The sequence below is a fragment of the Marmota flaviventris genome, chromosome 4, assembly GCF_047511675.1.
Source record: "Marmota flaviventris isolate mMarFla1 chromosome 4, mMarFla1.hap1, whole genome shotgun sequence".
Lineage (NCBI taxonomy): Eukaryota > Metazoa > Chordata > Mammalia > Rodentia > Sciuridae > Marmota > Marmota flaviventris.
In genome coordinates, this window is record NC_092501.1 from 69,730,287 (window position 1) to 69,752,118 (window position 21,832).

Below are 21,832 nucleotides of genomic sequence, written 5' to 3' on the forward strand. Positions count from 1 at the left end.
GGACGAGAGGTGGGAGGGAAAGGGAGAGAGAAGGGAAATTGTATGGAAATGGAAGGAGACCCTCATCGTTATACAAAATTACATATAAGAGGAAGTGAGGGGAAAGGGAAAAAAATAAACAAGGGAGAGAAATGAATTACAGTAGATGGGGTAGAGAGAGAAGATGGGAGGGGAGGGGAGGGGAGGGGGATGGTAGAGAATAGGAAGGGCAGCAGAATACAACATACACTAGTATGGCAGTATGTAAAAACGTGGATATGTAACGGATATGATTCTGCAATCTGTATACAGGGAAAAAATGGGAGTTTGTAACCCACTTGAATCAAATGTATGAAATATGATATGTCAAGAGCTTTGTAATGTTTTGAACAACTAATAATAATAAAAAAATAAATTTAAAAAGATGATGGTCCATTTTTACTTCTACTTTCATTTAAAAAATATCTGGCTTTCCTTATCCCTGCACCACCAAGTATTAAAGCCATTTTTAGTTCTTGGGGCAGGGGTTGTTTTGTTGTGGTGGAAGTTATGAGTGTCTTGTTTATAAGAGAAATGACAAAGAAAAGAAATAGAGAGCAATTTGGTGAACTAAGAAGAGAACTTCCTGTGACAACAGGACAAAAATTGAAGCGTAAAGGGAGAAATCAGACTGGAAATTAAAACAGATCTAAATACTTTGAGCAGTGAGCTGTTACCTGAGAAAATTCTGGGTAAGGAGAATAAGTGGAGAAGAGGCGATTTGGGTTTAAAATGGAAGAAAGGAAGTGGCAAGAGTAAACCATCAGTTGGCCGTCCACCTGGAATAGCTTGTCTGTTGCCTGAGCTGGGGAATAAGTGCTCGGTTGTCTGGATGGACACACAAACCAGATAGGATATTCCTAAGGGAGGGTGAAATTAGATATGTCTGAAAAGATTTTGCAAGTAACTCAATAATAAATTTCCTCATAATTAATAAGATTAGCTCTGTTCTAATGTCCCTAAGAAGACCTATTTAGCACTCATATGTGAAGAAAAGTTTGCTCTTTGGAATTTACTCTTTAAATAATGGACTGTCATCCTATTTATCATCCCATCATGGAGATCACACTCTAGCAGATGTCCATGGTTACCTGCAAGCAAAGAGTAAACAGGTGTGTGAGGTGGGTGTGTGAGGGCAGAAAAGCAAAAGGAGGATTTATGTTTCTTCGTCTACAAATGGTCGAGCCATGGGTCTGGAATATATCGTATGAAGGAAGAGTACCCACTATGTTCCATGCTCTAGAGAGATGCTTTGGTTAGTTGCATTAGAGTCATATTACATACAAATTGATTAATAACAGAGTTTGGTAACCTGGTAAAAATAGATACCTAGTTAAGAGGTAGAACTTTTTTGATAACATGGTATTTAGCCAAAGGAAAGTTGCATATCTTTCCACACAGGGGCTAAGGCATATTCTTCATTTTCTTCCTCCCTTCCTCTCCTCTTAACAATTGTACCTTCCTATACTAATGAAGGCTCTTCTGTTCTGTCCTTTCCCTGCAACAGCAACCACATTGTTACTATTTTATTTGCCACTATTTTGTGCCAGGGATGTATACATAAGTTTTAGTATAATCAACAGCCCTTTAAGCTAAGTGATATCACCACTTAACCGATGGGGAGACTGAAGTTCAATAAGAAGAAATATGTATATCACATTATATAGTTTTGTACTTACTTATGCACATACATAATCATTTGCAGAGGCTCAGAAATGCAAGCTTCAACTAATTATAACCTCTATCATTGAGTCTTTTGTGTCCAACATCTGTAGTGATATAAAAGTCAGATGAGAAATAGAGGGAAAAAATTGAAACCTGGTAGTAAAAAATTTACAGTTCAATAGCATGAATAAAATGGAAACAAAGCAAAGATAACAGAGAAAAATGAACCCTGTTTTACTGTTGTGCAGACCAGTACATTAATAAAAGCACCCTTAAAAACATTACAAAGACAAACTGATATGAAGATCAAAAAATAAATGTACATTTCATCAAATCAAGATTTCTGTTACTTTTGAAAGTATAATAATTTTAAGATGAGTAAAATGCTGTAGGCTTCCGCTAAGTGAAGGCTAATGCCACTTACAGTTTCCTTCTCCAGTTTATTTGCTTTGGCTTTAGCTAAACATTGTGGGGGTTGTTATTATGTAAACAGAAAAAGAAGCTAGAAGATCTGCAAAGTACAAGATGAGCATGTTTTTGAGTGTCCTAGAGTTTACACCACCAGAGTCTGACATTTTGCCTCAATACCACAGATTCCAGGTTCTTGCAAACATTACTTTATGATTTCTAAAACTATAAAAGTTTTGAATTAGAATATTAATTCTTTTAATCATTGTCTCAATATAAAGTAATTCTAGCCATAAATATAAAAAAATGTATAAAATATGAGATGACATGTAATAAAGTTTTTATTGTTATGAATTTTAGAATAACTATATTGCTCATGAATGGCATGGCCATAAAGTAATTAAATGGATAGGCCGAGAAGAGTGGTTGTAAAATATGCATGATATTCTGTGACATTTTGTATAATAGCACACACAATGTTTTATTTTCATATTCTTTCCCATCCAAAACTCAGCACTTTTTCTACAAAGAATGATGGCATACTTGCTTAAAAAGTTTAGAATGCATGGAAATAAGCATTTTCCAACCACATTATTGTGATTTCCAGTTTTCTGTGTGTGTTCTGAAAAGCGAACAGGAAGTCAGTTGCAGTTAGATACTGAAATTTAAAAAGAAGTTTCCTAAGGATAAAATTGACAATTACCAGGATGAAATTATTTTACTTTACATCTCAGTCCAAAATCTGCCCTCTGCTCTGCTAAGTGTTTGGTTGAGAGATAATATATAGAGACTCACATAGTGCTGGATGCATAGTAGGCCTACAGTAAACACTGTTTGAGTCAACCAATTCTTCATTCTTTCAGAAAATAGTTTCTACATCTAAAAATGTTTATTGTTCTAACCCTATGGTTAGAACTTGTTCTTACAGAAACAATCAAACGTCCTTTTAGCCTCACAGAGCCTTCAGATAAAGAGTGCCTAGTGAGTTTGTAAAGACTTGTTGTGATTACAAAAAAATCTTAGGGTTTTCTGAAAAGTCAGCAACAGCTAGATACTCTTTCACCCTGGCCACTGGGACATAGTGGCAAGGAGGCAGTAGAAACAGGAACCAGAGAGAAAATGTCATCTTTTTTCCTTGATAGATTGTTCTTTATGATTAGAAGATGGGGAGACAGCAGGGATTAGCAAAATCTCTGAAGGCTGTGAGGAGAGAAGGGGACGTGACTCATCACTAACACCAGCAACAGGCAAACAGTTTGGTCCCCGCAGTGCTACAGATATCTTTCAGTATGAAATCTGTGCACCCCCTCACCCCATCCCCCATATGGCTACATCTCCTGTTTAATCACAAAAGCCAAGATCATTGAAATGTTTTGAGCAACCAATTAAAAAAAATGCCTTGTTTATTTTCACCCTTACCAGGAACAAAATAACATGAAGTCATAATCAATAAATTTGCTTATATTTTAGAAACTTTAGGTATCTTTATGTTCTTTTCTTCCATTTTAATGCATTCACTGTTAGGATCATAAAAGAATTTGGAAAACATTAAAATACATTTCTCTTACTACATATGAACTTTATTGCCCTAAAATACCAATGCTTTCTAAATTCATTCTTCAAAAAAACAGCTATGCATCCAAGTAGATGTAATTTACCTGTTACAGCTTGTATTCAGGTAATGGTTAGCATTCTCCATAAACACATGAGTATAAAAACAGTTTAATCCTAACTTTGTATCAAAATATAATCTGAGTGACCAAAGGACAGTACAGAGAAACCCATTTCTTTGATACCTTTTATATTTACACAATTCTGGGATAGCATTAAGAGTCAGAAAATGTGATGCCTTAATACTAAAGGAATGATCCAAAATATGAGTTTTCATTCATTTCCAAAGACAAATCTCTAAACAAGCAGCCTTCTATACTAGAAAGACAGCTAAAGAATGGCACAATTTGTGTTAATTTTTCAAAAAATGATTGCCCAAAACCCCTTTGGCATCCTAATACTCTAAACTGTCTCATTTTGTTTCCACCCTCTGCTCTGAAAATTGACTTTATTACTCAAAGAGATATTTTTGATTTAGGGATATTCTGATATGTTTGAACATTAGGATGTCACTTTTCAAAACTTTTTAAAATATATACTCATAGACACCCCTGAAGGCTTTTAAAGTCAAATACTATACTATTGGCTGTTTTAATATATTTATATACCATTGTTAAAGTGTTATGTTTAGCACTTTATATTATCTCACTTAATTCTCCTAACAATTCTTCAAGCAGGCACTATTATTATTCTCATTTTACAGGAAAACATGCTTAGAAATGTTAAGTAATTTGACCAAGGTCACACAGATAAATGTCAGAATCAGAATTCAAACCTCAATTTTTCTGATTCCAGAGATGCCTCAGAGGATGAAAGAAATATTTCCCCAGGGAAATCCTACATAGAGATAACTGCTAGAGTGTGTCACCAATAAATTCTAGATTTATTGCTCACCAAAACTATTTCTGAAACTGCTTCCAGGCTTAATGATTTCTATACCTATAGAGTCCAAGTGAACATTCAATTTATTCCAGGTGAAGTGAAACGAGACTGATTCTGTGATGCTTTCACACAAAAAGAATGACTCAGGAATGGTAGACTATCAAACTGAACCGGCTGGCTGTGAGAAATATTTATGGGAATGGGTCTTTCAGCACAACTTCTATGAACATTTCGAGTAAAGAATAACCAGCCATTCTAGCTGAGACACTGTTGTCTTTGTGTCCCCACAGAGTTAGATGGCCTAATGTAGGAGTTGAATTGGTGCATGAAGTTTCTTAAAATTAAACATAAAAAATAAAAACAATAATAAGCATATCAAGAGTTGTTTCCCTTAATCAGAATTTAAATAGTTAGAATACAAGTTGGCCTCCTAACTTCAACTGTTACTGGGCAAAAATCCTTTACAAATGGTGGCAAATCAGGAAATTAGCAATGCTCTGTAGATAGCTGTTTGCAACACAACTTCTAGAAGAAAGTTAAGTCTTTGAGCACCAAGTGTCAATGTCTGCAGCATTTACCATTAACTATAATATTGGAAATGGACACCATGTTATTGATAAAAGATGTTTGCCTTGCTATCAACATTGAAATATTCATTATTATACCCAAAAAGTCAATATTAGGTACAGAGAAACACAGTTGAAAGCCCCATCTTGTTTTCTTATAAAATAACACAGACCTTTATAAATTGCAAAATATCTTCACTGAGCCCAAGGATTTGATTTTAAGAGGTTGATTTCTACCAGTCCATGAGAGTAGAATGTATCATATTTTGCTTCAAAGTGCTCTCCTAGAAGAAGCTAGAATATTGTTAAATATTGTTTTAGTCAGGGTCCCAGCAAAAAATAGATGGTATTTTCAAAAGAGTTGTACTTAAAAAAAAAAATTAATGAGGGGCAATTACAAAACAGTAGGCAGGGTTAAGGCAACAGCAAAGAATGTTGTGGCACCCAGGGGCTAGTAACAGATTTACTACCTCTAGGCCTAAATGAGTTAGGGAAGAGAAGGTTACCAATACCTCAGGAGAGTTGGAACCAAGGGAGAAGAGCCAACAGAAAGGTACTTAACTGGAGAGGAATTCAGCATTGCATTACCAGCACTTGGCAAAGCAAGAAGGAGCAGGAAGAATCAATATTCTGGCCTTCTGCCTTGGAATCTCTTGCCTATTTCTCTGGCCAAAACCCTTCAGAAACCTAAGCTCAAGGGGATTCAGTCTATACAAGGGTCTGTTTCCCTGGGTACAAAGCAGAATGTTGGGCAGGGTAGATGTGCACAAGCAAAAGTAACTAGAACAAATAAATTCCTGTTCCAAATGTTTGAACAAGAAGAAAGGAAGGAAGGGAGGGAAGGAGAGAGAGAAGAAAAAGAGAAAGAGGAGAGAAGGAGGGAGAAGAAACTGACAGATTATGTACATAAATGTTATACTGCCAGATACACCACTAAAAATAAACAAATAGGAAAACTTTCATAACACATAAGTGGATAATATACTATATCATCATCCATTATTAAAAATCAATTAATAGCATGAAGACTCTAATAGACCAAATAGCAAAATGACAGATTGTTTCCAAAAGAGAAAATACACATGGTCTACAAGATGTAAAAGAATGTTTAGTCTTACTATATTAGAATCAATATGAAATCTATTTTTCTATCAAATTATAAGGAAAAAGATAATAATACAGTCTAGAAACAGTAAAGTGGGCCTTTAATATACTACTAATGGGAAAGTAGAAAATTGGTGTAGTCATTCTAAAAATCAATGTAACAGTAATTCCACTTCTAATATCCTATTGTAAGGAAACAATTAGAAACCTTGAGTAAGATCTATACACAAAAATATGCATAGCAGCTTTAATGATAAAAAATATAAATGTCCAACATTAATGAAATGATTAAGCAAATTATACAATATCTATTTCATCAGATTTTACAAAGCCATTAAAAATTATGTTTACAGTGAGGGTTTTTGTCACATGGTAAGCAAGAATGTAATGCACAAAATTAAATGTACAATATGATTGCACCCTGTTTAGGAAAAAAAAAAGCAAGAAAATATAAAGAAGAAATACCAAAATGTTAATTGTTGTTATCTCTGGATAATAAAAATATGGTGATTTTGCTTGTCTCACCTTGTTAAATCCTTACATACTTACCAAATTTTCTAAAATGAAGAATGTATTCATTAATATTTGTTGAATGCCCACATAGCATCAGTCACTGTCCTGGGATCTGGGTATATGAATCTCATGAGGTACTAGAGTCCTTGCCCCTGAAAATTTAGTGTCTTTTTTCTATACTTTAAGTTATTAAATAATAGGATAATGAAGTTATTATTTATTCATTAGGGTGGAAGAGGAGAAGTAGTGTTCCATATATTCTTCATTGATCTCTTTCCCTCATACCACCTTTTGAGTGAATGGGAATCCTGATGGCCTTATTTTCAAAATAATATCCAAACCCTATGGAAGGTAAACCAATAACACTTTCAAAAAAGAAAAGAAAAAAGTAGAACACCTAAGAGAGTGTACTCATGACCTTGGAGTAGGCTAGAAGGCAGAGTTATTAAACAGGACCCAAAAATGTTAACTATAAGTGAAAAGACTGATAAATTGGACTAGATTAAAATTAAAACTCTATATACATTAAACCACGCTATTAAGAGAATAAAAATGAAAGTCCTTGAGAAGAAAGCTTTTGCAATTCATTGGTAAAATTCATAGCTAGAATATATAAAGAACTCCAATGTAGCAATAAGAAAAAGTCAGATAACCCAAAAGAAACATGGGCAAAGATTTGAATAGGCAGTCATAAAGGATATCCAAATGATAAACTTAGAAAGATTCCCAAATATTCATTATCATTCAATGCAAACTAAAACCACAACATGATGATATCATTGTACCCCAAACTAAAAAGGCAAATAGTAGCAAATATTGACAACGATGTGGAACAATTGGACTTTCATACATCCACCCATGTTGAAGGTATGAATTGATACAATCAGTTTAGAAAACTAGTTGACAGTATTCACCACAGCTGAACATATGTGAACCCCATGATGTAGAAATTCCAATACTAAGTATAACCAAGGAAATCATATACATATGCTCTTCACAGTAAATTGGTTATCACCAAAAACTATAAACAATAAAATGTCGATCAATTGTGGAACGAATAAATATATTGTCATATATACATATAAAGAATACTATCCCATAATTAATTAACTATAGCCTTATATAACCTCATTTATATCATAGGCATAATATTGAGTGACAAAGTGACACAAAGAATATATACCATGTTGTTCTACTTATGTGAAGTTCAAAAGGACCTAAACTAATCTATGGTATTAGAATTCAGGATTGCTGGTTATCCCAGCAGGGAAGTAGGGCATGCCTGCAAAGAGAGAAGGTAGTTTCTGGGGTTCTGGTAATGTTCTGTTTATTGATCTGACTGCTGGCTATAGTGTGAATTCACATTATGAAAATTCATAAGATACTTCTCTGTATATATGTATTAAAATGTGTGTATTATGTAAGTATATATTATGTATTTCTTATTTTTCTATGTATATATGTGTGGGTACATACATTGTTAAAAGAAAAAAATTTAACAAATTGAGATTTAAAGATCTGGCTTTATTAGCATTCATTAACCAGGTCTCATACAGTCTATAAAACAGGAGCTCTACTGAGCATGATAGAGCTCTTAGTTTTGTAAGTAAGGTTGAGCAGGAACAAAGAAACAACAAAGTACACAAATCAGGTTAGTTAGCATCAGGTTACTTCAGGTTACTTTCCTTGTATTGGTTAAAGCAGAGGGCACTTCTTTATCATGTTGGTTTAAGTGGACTAGGCCCCTTTTGATTGAATTCTGTGAATCCCCTGTTTTTTTGAAAACTGTTCTGTTTGGGGCTGTCATGTCTCAATTTCTCAGAATATCAGATCTTGCAAATAAACAGTTTAGGTTTCAGTTTGCTGACATGGAACATTAGCATGTGTGGCTCCATTTTGGGTTGGTGTGTCAATGCCTAGTACAAGAGCTCAATCCAAATGAATGTCCTTCCATAATTTTTACTTAACAATATGCATACATACACTTACACACACTTTTTACGTATTACATCCAAAATATAAGCACTTCTGACTTCCTCTTTTGCCCCAGTTCCACTCTTTTGTGCTTTACCTTTCTCTGCAGTCTTTACCTCACCCCAAATGATAACATTTTTTTGCATTTAAAAAAAAAGTTTTATTTATTATTTTTAGATATAAATGACAATACATATTATAAATACATTGAATATAACTTATTCTAATAAGGACCCCATTGTTGTGGTTGTTTATAATGTGGAGTTTCACCAGTGGTGTATTCATATATGAACATAGGAAAGTTATGTATGATTCATTTTACTGTCTTACCTATTCCTAATGATAACTTTTAAAACAGAAGTTTTAAAATCTAAAACTAATCTAATCCATGATTTTGATGCTGTTCACAATACCTGTTTTACATAGACTTTGATCTGTGATCTTGGTGTTATTTTCAATGCCTGTTTTACATAGATTTTAATCAATAATTTTGGTGCTGTTTTCAATGCCTGTTTTACATAGATTTTGCTCCAGAACTATATGTAAATCCTAAGCTAGCACACCAAAAGGGTTTTTGTTTTGTTTTATTTTGTTATCAGGACCCTTCCTGCAAGGTTGGAGTTCTATCTCTTCTCACTTAAAGAAATCCTACTGTGTTTACTCTTCTTTTCCATGATTGGCCATGGATTTTATTCTTCAAAATTGGCAAGACAAGAACCCAGAGGAAATTGGCCAAGTGAGGAGTCTAGGGTTATCTCAAAACTCCAATTTCAATAATTCTGAAAATTTTTGGTAGCCAGATTCTAAAAATATTTGTAGTTGTAATAGTTTATAGAATTATTACTATGCTTAAATAATTCATGGAATATCCTTCCTGTCTCTCTCTACACCTGAACTTGCTTCTCCAAGGTTTAACTACTGTTGCCACCCACTCTTGGGATCTGCTTATCCCTAACTAGGATATTTGTCACTAATTAAGTAGGAATTTTCCATGTGTTCCTTATCTAAACTAGCTTGCCTAACCGTTCAGAATAGAACTATGGCCTCTCTGAAACTCAGATTATTAAGACTATACATTTATGAATAAGCCATTCACTGAGATTGGGATCGGAGATGGAAATTAACAATTGGGAGAAATCTCTTCCTTCACAATCCCAGGATGGAATGCTGCCTCATTTTCCTAAATATTTTTCTATCTATTCTAGTTACCATTTAATGAACACTTGTTACATGCCAGGCACTGTACTGTGTATTATTTCATGTCATCCTTACAACAGACTAATACATTTTGTATTAATATTGCCACTTACAAACTAGAAAACTATAATCAGAGAAATTAAGTAGCTTCAGCAGCATCACATTCCTGGTAAGTGGCAGAGTCAGGATTTGAACCCAACCTGCCCAGTTCCTTTTCCAGACCTTTGACATTTATTGATTGTTTACCTCTTACATTTCAAGTCATTTTGCATGACTGTATTTAAATTTCTATCCCTTTATGGCTTAATTATTGTGCCTGTCATGAGTAGGGAATCAGCCTACAACGAAGATGACTAAGGTGTCTCCCTGTGCTTAAGGAAGGATTAGGATCCACTGGTGGGAAAATAACAGGCAAAGAAATTACCACATAACATGGAAACACGTAAAAGGTCATAACTAAGGAAGCATCAGTCTCCTCACCTGTAACACAGAAATAATACTCACATTATAAGACTCTTATGAGAGAATGAAAATCTGTGTCAAGTACTTAGCAAAAAACCTAGCACATAACAAGTGTTCAGTACATGAAATCTGTAATGTTACTAAACAGTTAAAGGACAATAAATAGGATACCAAACTAAAAAAAACAAATTAGAGCCAGATTTTGAGAAACCTGACTGCCAGTCTAAAGAATTTGGACCTTCAGCTTAATAAAAACAACACTAGTAATCACTCTGAAAAGAAATTAGAGCCAATGCTATTTAACATTACCTTTCAAAATTCATGGTAAGTAAGCTGGAGTTGGTGGAAACAGTTGGAACTGGTATAAAGAAATTCTGTATTTAATGAATTGAAAGGAAAGATGATATTTTCAAGTTTGATGCCCTTTATTTCTTCTTCCACAGTAATTAGTGAATGCCAAAGGCAGCAACTGGAGTCTGTGAGCTACTCCTCTCGCTATGCTCTGGGCCTCTTTTATGAAGCTGGCACGAAGATTGACGTCCCTTGGGCTGGGCAGTACATCACCAGTAATCCCTGCATACGCTTCGTCTCCATTGATAATAAGAAGCGCAATATAGGTCAGTACCCCCATTATTTCCCTTAAATACAGTAACAATGGTGGGTGTAGATCATGAAAAATGCTGTTTAATTGAGTGTTGCCATTCTGAACAGAGCAAGCATTTAACTCCAAGCCACAGGGGATAAAATTTAATGTCACATTTGCCCAGTCATAAAATACACAGTGAAACCAGCAAAGTTTTTCAGAAAATCATTCACCACATGGTTCATATTACCGAGTTCATGAAAATAGTGTCAGAAGGTTTAAGATTTCAAAATGGCCCATGTTCTATTGCTTTAATATGGATCCATGTATATGCAAATGTATCCCTCATCGTCTGTTTCTTGGTGGAGTTCTTTTCTGTTTGTTTGGCTTGGGCTTTTTAAAATTTGATAAGTGCTGATTTTCCATTTCTCTGGCTAGAAATAAAAGTGAACTTTACTGTGTTATGAAAATCCTTCACTTCATCATAGTTTTGTTGTTTACTTACATTTCATCTGGAAAAATAGGGTAAAATTACTTTGTATACAGTATAACTAAAATGATAGGCAAAATGTTTCACGAGAGCTTTCTTAGAATGCGATGAAATCTATCTACCCTTCACCTTTTTTATTGAAGATAGTTATAAAAATTAAATTTGAATTGCAAGAAAAATAAAACATTCATTTTAGGCAATAAATAAATAAATAAATAAAGTACAACTATATTCTTACTTGTAGGAGGATTGTGGTGTCTCTCCAAGATACCATTTTTCATAAATAAACTATAATGATCTAAAATGACTAAACTCTTGAAAGAAATCATTGCTTCAATGTGTAATAGTGTTTTATGGCCCAGTGATGGTTTCACCAAGCCATTAGTTAGAAGTCTTGCTTGATAAAATCACCAACTAAAGTCTCTCGGCTTGCCAGAGCCTTATAATGATAGAAGTAGTCTGGAGTGTGGTTTTTCTATCAGAGCACATGATCTTAGAAAAATGTTTCTTTTATAACTTAAAACTCCCTAAGAGCTGGACTGTTTATGTTAACATGATACCACATATATGTACAATCAGCAGTTCTTGAAATGCCCTATAACAGCAATGGACTCACCATTTTTAACTCCACACTGCTTTGTTCTGAGGAAAGGAAAATAGCCTTCATTTTTCTCAAGTTATATGCTAAGAATTAGACATTATCCCCTGTATCTTGCTTTATAAGATATTATATCTGTCCGGGTGCATCCATCTGTATGTAACAGGAAAAAAATTAAACTTGTTTAAACAACATAAGGACACCTGGTATGTTATCTGTTATGAACTGAATGATGACTCCTCCAATTCATAGGTTCAAGCCTTAATCCCAGTGTGATTGTATTTAGATATAAGGATTTTAGCAGGTAATTAAGATTACATGAGATCATAAGGGTGGAGTCTTAACCCAATAGAATTGGTGGTCTTATTAGAAGAGCAAGAAAGAAAGAGGTCCCTATTTCTCCGTCATGGCTTTCAAACAGCAAGGAAAAGCCTGGTGAGGACAGCAAGAAGTCAGCTATCTGCAGGCCACAAAGAAAGCCCTCACCAGGTACAAAGTAGACCAGCACCTTGATCTTGGACATCCCAGGCTCCAGAAATGTGAGAAATTTCTGTTCTTTGAGCCACCTAGTCTCTGGTATTTTGTTACAGAAGAACAAGCTGACTAGGAAGAAAAGATTGGGGAAACTTTAGAACTGGTTGATACACAATGGAGCACTATCTTTAAGGTCCCAGGATTCATATTTCTCAGCTCTCTTCCATTCTTGATGTTGACATCCTTAGAGGCGTGGTAGCAAAATGGCAGTAGCTACTGGAATTGCACAGAAAACTAACAACATGCTTAGGAATAAAAGGGATCCTCACTGACTCTGCTCATTTCTAAGAATCAAGGAAATTTTTCCAGAAACCCCTTAACAGACTTCTCATATTTGTAAACCAGAATTAGGTTACTCATCCAATCCAAAATCAGTCACTGACAAAATGGGTAGGAATATTCTGATAAATCTAGACAAATCAACTGCAACTTATATTAGAGTCCTCTTCTTGTTAGTCATGTGAAAAGTCACCCTTGAATATAATAGGGGTTTGTTAGGGGAAAAGAAGTAAGTAATGGATGCTGGGTTGACAATTACTAATACCCATTATCTTCAAGTACAGTCACATATTATGTAGAAGGCAAGTTCTAAAGTTGGCACATAAAGAGAAGAATATTCAAAATTACCTTTGAAGTCCCTTAAAACTACATTACATTTTGGAGAATGACAGAACAACCTTCAATGACATAATAAATTGTTGTGCAGCCATTTCACAACATTTAATAGATTTCAGTTTCTTTGGGTGATGATAAATTAAATACTTGCTTTGCATTTATAGGATGAAGTGATATTTTCTACTATGAAAGGCACATAGGAAGGAAAGAAATAGCAGTCATATCTCCTAACAGATGAAATCCGCTGTACAAATGGAGTGGGATGTGTGTGAAAGCACCCACATTCCATTACAGTGACAATTTATAAAACTGTGCAGATTTGAAAGAGTGCAACATAAGAATATTAACAAACTCCCACATGATTGACAACATTTGTAATAATAGAATTTTAAAGACATTTTTATATCAACAATCACACGATTTTAAAATTGTAAGACCATGATTTTGCTACAGCCCATGGTGGTGCCAGTTCAAATGGCAAAGAATACCTGCCTTCTTTTGTCAAGTGTTGGAAAATTCATCTTCTATTATGCAAGTTTTAAATTATTTGAAGCCTCCAGTAATGACATTTCCTAACACAGAATCTAATAGCCTTCACTTAAACGGGTTTTTCTCACTATCTGGGGCCAGAGTATTAAGTGCATCAGGTTGACCTCATGTAATATAAATGTCCATATAATATAACTCCACTATATTTTATTAATATTATTATTGTTCTGGGTCAGTAAGAGATGTTTCTTTTTTTTTTTTTTTTTTTTTTGTGGTGCTGGGGATTAAACCCAGGGTCTTGTGCATGTGAGGCAAGCACTGTACCAACTGAGCTATATCCCCAGCCCAAGATGTTTTTTATGTCACTATTGCTACTCCATGCTCAACTTTTATTTGAGGAGTTTGATTAAATCAAGAATGAATACTATGATACACATACTCAACTAATGAAGGGAAACCTTTGTGTTCTATCAAGGTAGGGCAGCAACCAGATAGATGAGGTCTGGCAGGGTTGAGACCACAAAATATAGTGTATTGATAAGTCTTTTGAGACAAAGGATAAAGAAATAGCCCATACCAAAGGTCGAGGCATAATCATCTGTCAGATGTCAGGCAGAATGTGCAGAAAGCCACAATCAGAACAAACAGTTCCTTCTGTAGAGGACCTAAATTCCAAGATCCAGCTTCAAGTACCAGTATCTATGGGTCTAAATCAATATACTGATGTTTGTGTTTCCAAAAGTGTGTTTTGTGGAATGCTAATTCCTCACAATGCTCTTTGGGAAGGAACTCTGTCATAAAATAAGTTTGTAAAATGATATTGACCTTTTTGGAAAGTTTTAGGAAATATCCCATTAAAGGATATTTCTATAAAAAGGACACATTTATCTATTTATTTATTTATTAGTTCTAATCAGTTATACATGACAGTAGACAGCTCTTTGATTCACTGTACACAAATGGAGCAGAATTTTTCACTTATCTGGTTGTGCATGAAGTAGAGTTACACCATTCGTGCAATCATACATGTACCTAAGGTAATGATGTCCATCTTATTCCACTGTCTTTCTTACGCCTACTTCCCCACTTTGCCCCATCCAAAGCTACTCCACTTATCCCATGCCCCCCCCCCCGCATGTGGATTAGCATCCACTTATCAGAGAAAACATTTAGCCCCTGTTTTTTGAGATTGGCTTGTTTCACTTAGCATGATATTCTTCAACTCCATCAATTTACCTGCAAATGCCATAATTTTATTCTCTTTTAATGCTGAGTAACATTCCATTATGTATATGTACCACAATTTAGTTTTCCATTCATCTATTGAAGGGCTTCTAGGTTGCTTCCACAGTTTAGCAATTGTGAATTGTGCTGCTATAAACATTGAAGTGTCTGAATTACTGTAGTATGCTGTTTTTAAGTCCTTTGGGTATGAACTGAGGAGTGGGATAGCTGGGTCAAATGGTGGTTCCATTCCAAGTTTTCTAAGGAATCTCCATACTGCTCCCCAGATTGGTTGCATCAATTTACAGTCCCACCAGGAATGTATGAGTGTGCCTTTTTCACCCACATTCTCACCAATACTTATTGTTGCTTGTATTCTTGATAACTGCCATTCTGACTGGTGTAAGATGAAAATTTAGAGTAGTATTGATTTGCTTTTAATGTTGAACATTAAAAACAGACACATTTTCACTTCATTTAATCTAGAATTTCCCAAATATATTTGACCATGGACCATTTGAACCCATGAACAGCCTTTAGAAATGATTCCCCAGCACATACTCTAGAAATCTTTGTTTGATGTTGTCTTTTGTGCTTCTTACTTTGACAGGAGTAATAGACCTTTGATTGGAGGGGGGAGGTCTGGTCCTGAACGCATTGATGTGGAGATATTTTTAGAGATAGGGAGCCCTTGTCACTCAACAAACTCAAATCTCAATGGGATTCAAATTTAAGGCATTGTAGATTTTTTAAAAATCTTTATTATATTAACATCATGCTATAGTTTGGATCTTCAATGTCCCTGCCCCAAAAGCCCATGTGTTAAAAACTTGGTCCCTAGCTTGAGTTGTTGGGAATTAGAAGAAACTTTAAGAGGTAGGGCTCAGGGAAAGTCTTCCAGTTTGGGGGAGTATACTCTTGAAGGGGGTAGTGGAATCCTAGCCCCTCTTTTCCTCTTTTCTGCTTCCCAGCCATGGGGTGAACAGCTTTTCTACCGTATACTACCTCCAAGATACGCTGCCTCACTACAGGCCCAAAAACAATGGGGCCAAGCAACCATGGACTGAAACCTCCAAACCTGTAAACCAAAATAAACCCTAATCTTTATAAGTTGATTATCTCAGGCATTTATTATAGTAACAGAAAGCTAAAATATACATGAAATATTTTTTTAATTATCAGTACAATTTGTAGAGTGGGAAGAATTTGGACTTAAAAGACCTTGATTCAAAATCTGGTCTGATATTGATATGCTCTTGCATGAGCCTTGTATTTGTTAGCCTAGTTTTTGTGACAAACATACCCAAACTTTAATGGCCTAAATGTGACAGAAATTCATTTCTTGTGCAGCCCAAACAATAGATAGCTTTCTTCAAAGAGGTTAATGATAAACATTTAAGAAGGTTGAAACACTAATCACCCCGATTTGATCCTTACACATTATATACGTGAATCAAGTTATCACACTGTTTCTCATGAATATTAGAGAAAATTAGGGGGAAAAAAGAAAATTTTCAGATATCTAAAGTCATACCATCTTTTGACTCATTGTGCCCTTATACATCAAATCACTGAGAAAGAGAATGAAGGATAGCACATGGGAAGACCTGGGCCTACAGGTGATATACACTAGGTGTGCTTATATTCTATTGATTAGAACACACTTATGTGGACACACCAATTTGGAAGGGAAGTTGCATCTACCTATGCATTAAGGAAGAAGAAAAAGTGGATTTTTGTGACTATCTAGCCAGTTACTACAATACTTAGCATACCTCCTTCTATAAAAGGAACTGACACAAATGGATGATAAATAGGTTTCAAACACAAGTGCAAATCATTCAACAGTCAGGACCTAGAGCTGAAAATAAGATTGATTCCAAAGCTGAGTATTAGACTCAGTAGAAAAGGATTCTGCCAACAATTGGCAATGTCTTTCATGCAGAGGGAGTAGGGAATAATGCCACAGTGTGACTGTTTACCTCCCATGTTTACCTGCCACAAGTATGACATGTTTACCTCCCCAAGGTGCCGCCAAGATTAAATTTGGAATCAAACTAGCCAGGAGTCAAACTACCCAAGTTCAACTTATTTCCACCACTTACCTGACGTATGACATTCAGTAAGCTACTTAAACTATGTTTCCTCCTCAATGTGATGAGGGAAATAATGCCACCCAACCCCAAAGGGTTATTAAGGAATAAATAGTTTCATAGTAAGTCAGTTACCTGTGGCACTTACTTTATAATTAATAATTCCAGGCTTCAATTCAGATATTATAATCTCCAGAGCAAAAGGACATAAATATAGAAGTCTGACTTAGGTGAATGCAGTCCTCTGTTAGCACTAGTACAGATAGAAGTCAGAGCAAGCAGATTAAATAAATAAGTCATATAAATGACCCTGAAAATGAATATCAGAATTTTAGCATCCTTCCTTGTTCACCATCTGGAAGAGTGTTAATGACCAATAAAATAGACAGTAGGTAGCAAATCTGAAGAGATTAATATGATCTGTGACTCTAGACATAGGATGGTTGTTAGCCACAATTATGTAGTTTTCAAGATCTAATCAAAGAAAACAATTCCAATTTATTCAAAAAGAAGACAAAGAAATGAATAGACTTTGTATCAAATGGAATTTATCCTTACAAGCATTTTATTGTTAGGTGCCTTGAATGACAAACACTAATATAATATGCAATGCCTTTAATGATTGTTTTATAAAAGATGCAGAAATGTTATTCCATATGGCTGTTTATTACCATATACTTTTTATAAAAGACAGGGGCATAATATGAAATCCTGTAAACAGTTGAGTTGGGCCAGGGGCCTTAAATCTAGTTGCCTCATGATCATTTAAGCAATTTCATAATTATTCCAATTAAGCAGATAGCCATGTGATTTGACAACATAAAATGGTCTGCTCTAGGTTTTGAATAAATGTGGAATTAATTGAACTTGTAGTAAATGCAACCCAGACAGATAAAATTTTATAAATAGAAAAGAAAGGAAGGAAAAAAGAAAGGGGAAAAAGGATAGAAGAAAGGAAAAGAAGAACTATAGTCATAAAAGAAAAACTGTAAGCTTTCCACCTTAGCCTTTTGTTTAAAAAAAAAATCAGAGATCTCAGATAAACTAGCAATCATCCTAAAATAATAAGCAGTAACTAGTTACAAAAGTCATGATATGATAGACATAGCAATTTGTAATTCAATTAGGTAACTGATGCTTTCCATATAAACTAGTTAGGGCAATTTAATTAACAGCAGACAAATAGTAATCACAAGTATACTTCTCATTATTACAATGATGCCATAGAATATCACATAATTGTAGTATCAGATTTTGGCACCGTCTCTCAGGAAGAACAGAACAAAACAAAACAACAATACATTCATATATAACATATATGGACATATATATGTAAATTCTGTCATTTAAATTAATAGACACAAGGTATAAAATAGATTAGTCTTTATTTCACATAATATTTCTTATATTTGGAAACAAAAGATGAACTTTTGTTATAGAATAAAATAACTCATCCCATTTTGTAAGGAGACATTTGCACACAAAGTAAAAACAAACAACGACCACTTTCAGCCTCTGGTTTCTCTGGTCAGGCTGTCCTCAGTGGGAAAGATTTACTTCAAGATAACACTTGTCCATCCACTTAACTTTATGAAAATTATGCCAGGGATGGAAAGCGAGTGTGGGAAGTCAGCTAAGTATACCCATCAAAAAACAGACTATAAAACTATTTTATAGATTATATTACTGGGATATGTATCAGTTCAGCAAATACATTCAATTTCAACAAAATTGAATTCCCAAATATTTGATTATATGTTTTTCATTCTCTTGATTCAATTGAACAAATACATATAAATATGTTTTTAATGCTTATGTGTGCCATGCATTGCACTAAGAACTAAGGGTTCGATAGCTCCCACACTCAAGAAAGATAAAGTTTTATAAATCTGTTCAAATGAAAAATTCTTCAGAACTTTCCTTCAGGAAATGGACACATAAGGCTCTGTTGGACTAATGAAGTGCAGTCCAGCAAGAGTTCTCATAAATATAAAACAATGCACTGATCTATACAGTATAGAGTGATAACTCACACCCGTGATCAAACCCAGAAAGGGTCATGTTGCCTGTGGTAATCTTATGAACTTTTCAAAGGATACTTAAGAACTTTTCTCAACATAAACCCAATAATCTCCTTCTTTTAGGTGAGAAAAGGAAAGATGGAGGGTGCTATGGAACATTTAAATCCAAGAATAAATCAGAAACTTTAGTATGACCTATCACTTAACTTTCTTCTGAGGTTTCCAAAAAGTTCAGTAGATGCAAACAGTCATGAAATGTCCAAGAAGCAGTGAACAAAAGGTTAAAGAAAGCATGGAGTCCACAGCTGCTTGACATTTCTATAGGTACAAACAATTCCAAATTACAGATTTATATAGCATCTGCACTAAGAAGTGAAGCCTGAATGTTAAACAGCCTGTCTTTTTTTGTGTGTCAACATTCCACCTTTGTGTTATGCTTGCCCTGAAAATGGTATTTTCACTTGTGGTACTAGCTTGAACTTATGCCTGTCAAGCAGCTTTATACAAAAGCTCATCGTGTTGGCCAAGAATTGGTCCAGAACATAAGAGCCAGATGTGTTGGTGACTTAGTGTAGTTTATATCCACTATTCATGGAGGAGAAGGCATGAATGAGAATCAGATCACTGTTTTTGCTGAATAAATTCAGAGACCTGGAATTTACAGGCCTCAGATGAGAGCAACAGAAAACACTGCTACCAATTTAGAAAGGAAACAGCAAGGAGTAACTCCATTGCATTTGGCTTTGTGAGGAGGTGAGGATGGCCAATGTAAAGCAAGGAGGAAAACAAATCAGCAAAGTACACAGATGGGAATTACCACAGCCCCTCTGACCTCCCACTAACAAAGGTCAAGTAATAGGTGTACAACTATTGTATAATGAAGAAACTGCTATGTTAAATGTAATTTCAGCTAATTTTTGCTGTTTATAACTATAGTCCTTTTAATGAGATGGTTCTTTTATCCACTGAGCCCCTGGAAAGATTAGATACCAGTTTGACAGGGAGAGTTGGGAGAATTAAATTGCTCTGAACATAGGGCTTATCATTCCTTTTCTACATTGAAAATGTGAGACATCCTGAGGCATTGGGGAAAAGAAGGAACAAAGAAAGAGAAGAAGCAGAAAACTAGATAACAAGAGGCTCCCTCCCACTTGACCTATAGGATTAATATATAGGTTTTTAACTGATTTGTTATATGGTTTTCTTCTTAATCCTACCACAACTCCCTACAGCCTCAACATGCTTCTGGTATGAACAGTTGTTTTATATCCATGGTAATTTTATCTTGGGGTGTATTAATAAGATAGTCCAGGCACTTTCTGAAATATGCAGGATGAAATTCAATAGGAACTTTATGGATTATTTACGTGGGTTCCTCTGTAGAAATTTAGTATCGGCTGCATAAATGGCAATCCTCATGTCTGTTTGAGAACCTTGTTTTGAATTAAGACAGAACTCACCTCTATAATTCAAATACAAAAAACTCAACTCGCTATTTCCATGATACCTGCAATTGTGTCAATCCAAGAGAGAAGGAAACTGAAAAAAGGCTGTCTCTGTGGGACTGAGCTGTTTTGAAGGATCTGAAGTTAAGTCCTTACTGCGGTCTGAAGTGAAGCTGTCAACACTCCGAGTTATAAGCCAGGGCTCAAAATAATGTGCACTGCTCTGCTTCCCAGACAAGTGCCTGGTTTTCATCATTCTGGAGGCATCTCAAAACCTTTGCAAGTTGAGAACAGTATTGTAAAACTGTGTAAAACTCAGACAGCTTGTGAGCCTCAGGTCCTGGGAAACAGTAAAAACTTGAGTTGGATGGGAGCTTGACAAGTCTTCATTGTAGTCCATTTTTATCTGTGACCATGACAACACTATCTGAAAGAGATGGGATCATTCCCTTACCTACAGCTTCCTCCACTTTCCTCACTGTCAAGATTTCTTCTTCAGATCAATCTAAATGTCTCATGGGCTAAAGAACTGCTGTGCCCTGACTTGCAGAGCCTGCTGCTGTTCTCCAAGATTAGCAGCTCTCTCCTTCAGTGGGAGCTCGTGCTGTTCTCCATCACAACTGCTACATATCCCTTGATCCTTCTTATCCAGATCAAGATCAAAAATAAGAGATAGACACTAACATCATTGCATAATAGGAGTGTGTATTCACTGCTTCATAAATATTTACTGGGCCAGTCGACTTTTATGTAATCCTGACATGCCCTTCCCTGGCTCTGAAATAACATTGAGAATTAATACTTCAGCATTGGTCACCTACTTAGCAGGCAAGGAAAAATAATGGTTAGGCAGCAAATTATTTATCCTTAAGACAATCTACGTGTCTGCTGCTGCTGTCCTTTAAATCATATTCAATGAATGAGCTCTCTATTTAGTTGCTGAATCTGGAAGCCATTGAAGAGCATATGTGAGTTCTTGGCAATCAGAGTGATCAGAAGCCTCCTTTTGGATGTACCATTCTTAGAACATTGGGAGTACTTGACTCTATGGTATTACCAATAAGACCTGGAAGTTTTATTGAGCTTCTTTCTTAAAGATGTACAAGTATTTTCAGTAACAATTTTACCATGGTCTCTGGGGAATATACATCTGCTGTGAATGATACCCTATAATATGGACTTTGATTTCCAAGGTTATACTTCAAAGAATCCTGCTGTTCTCTTTGTGAAAGATATTTCTTTTTAATACTTGGTTGAAAAACAACTGTGCTCCAGCTGAGATATTTAACTTAGAAAATATGTGATAATTTCTGCAAATGTGCCATTTCTCTGCCGCACTT

The 21,832-nt window shown here is 35.2% G+C and overlaps 1 protein-coding gene across 4 annotated transcripts in view; it reads left to right on the plus strand.

Moving 5' to 3' along the window:
- Positions 1–21,832, plus strand: part of Rnls (renalase, FAD dependent amine oxidase) — a 345,747-nt gene that overhangs the window by 221,900 nt on the left and 102,015 nt on the right. For all 4 annotated transcript variants that reach the window (XR_011707328.1, XM_027949245.3, XM_071611247.1 and 1 more), the window contains one exon: positions 10,844–11,017. Coding sequence is in view for 3 of the 4 variants with exons in the window: in XM_027949245.3 (XP_027805046.1) it covers positions 10,844–11,017 (174 nt within the window). In the remaining variant the exon portion in view is untranslated. The remainder of the gene's footprint in view (positions 1–10,843; positions 11,018–21,832) is intronic.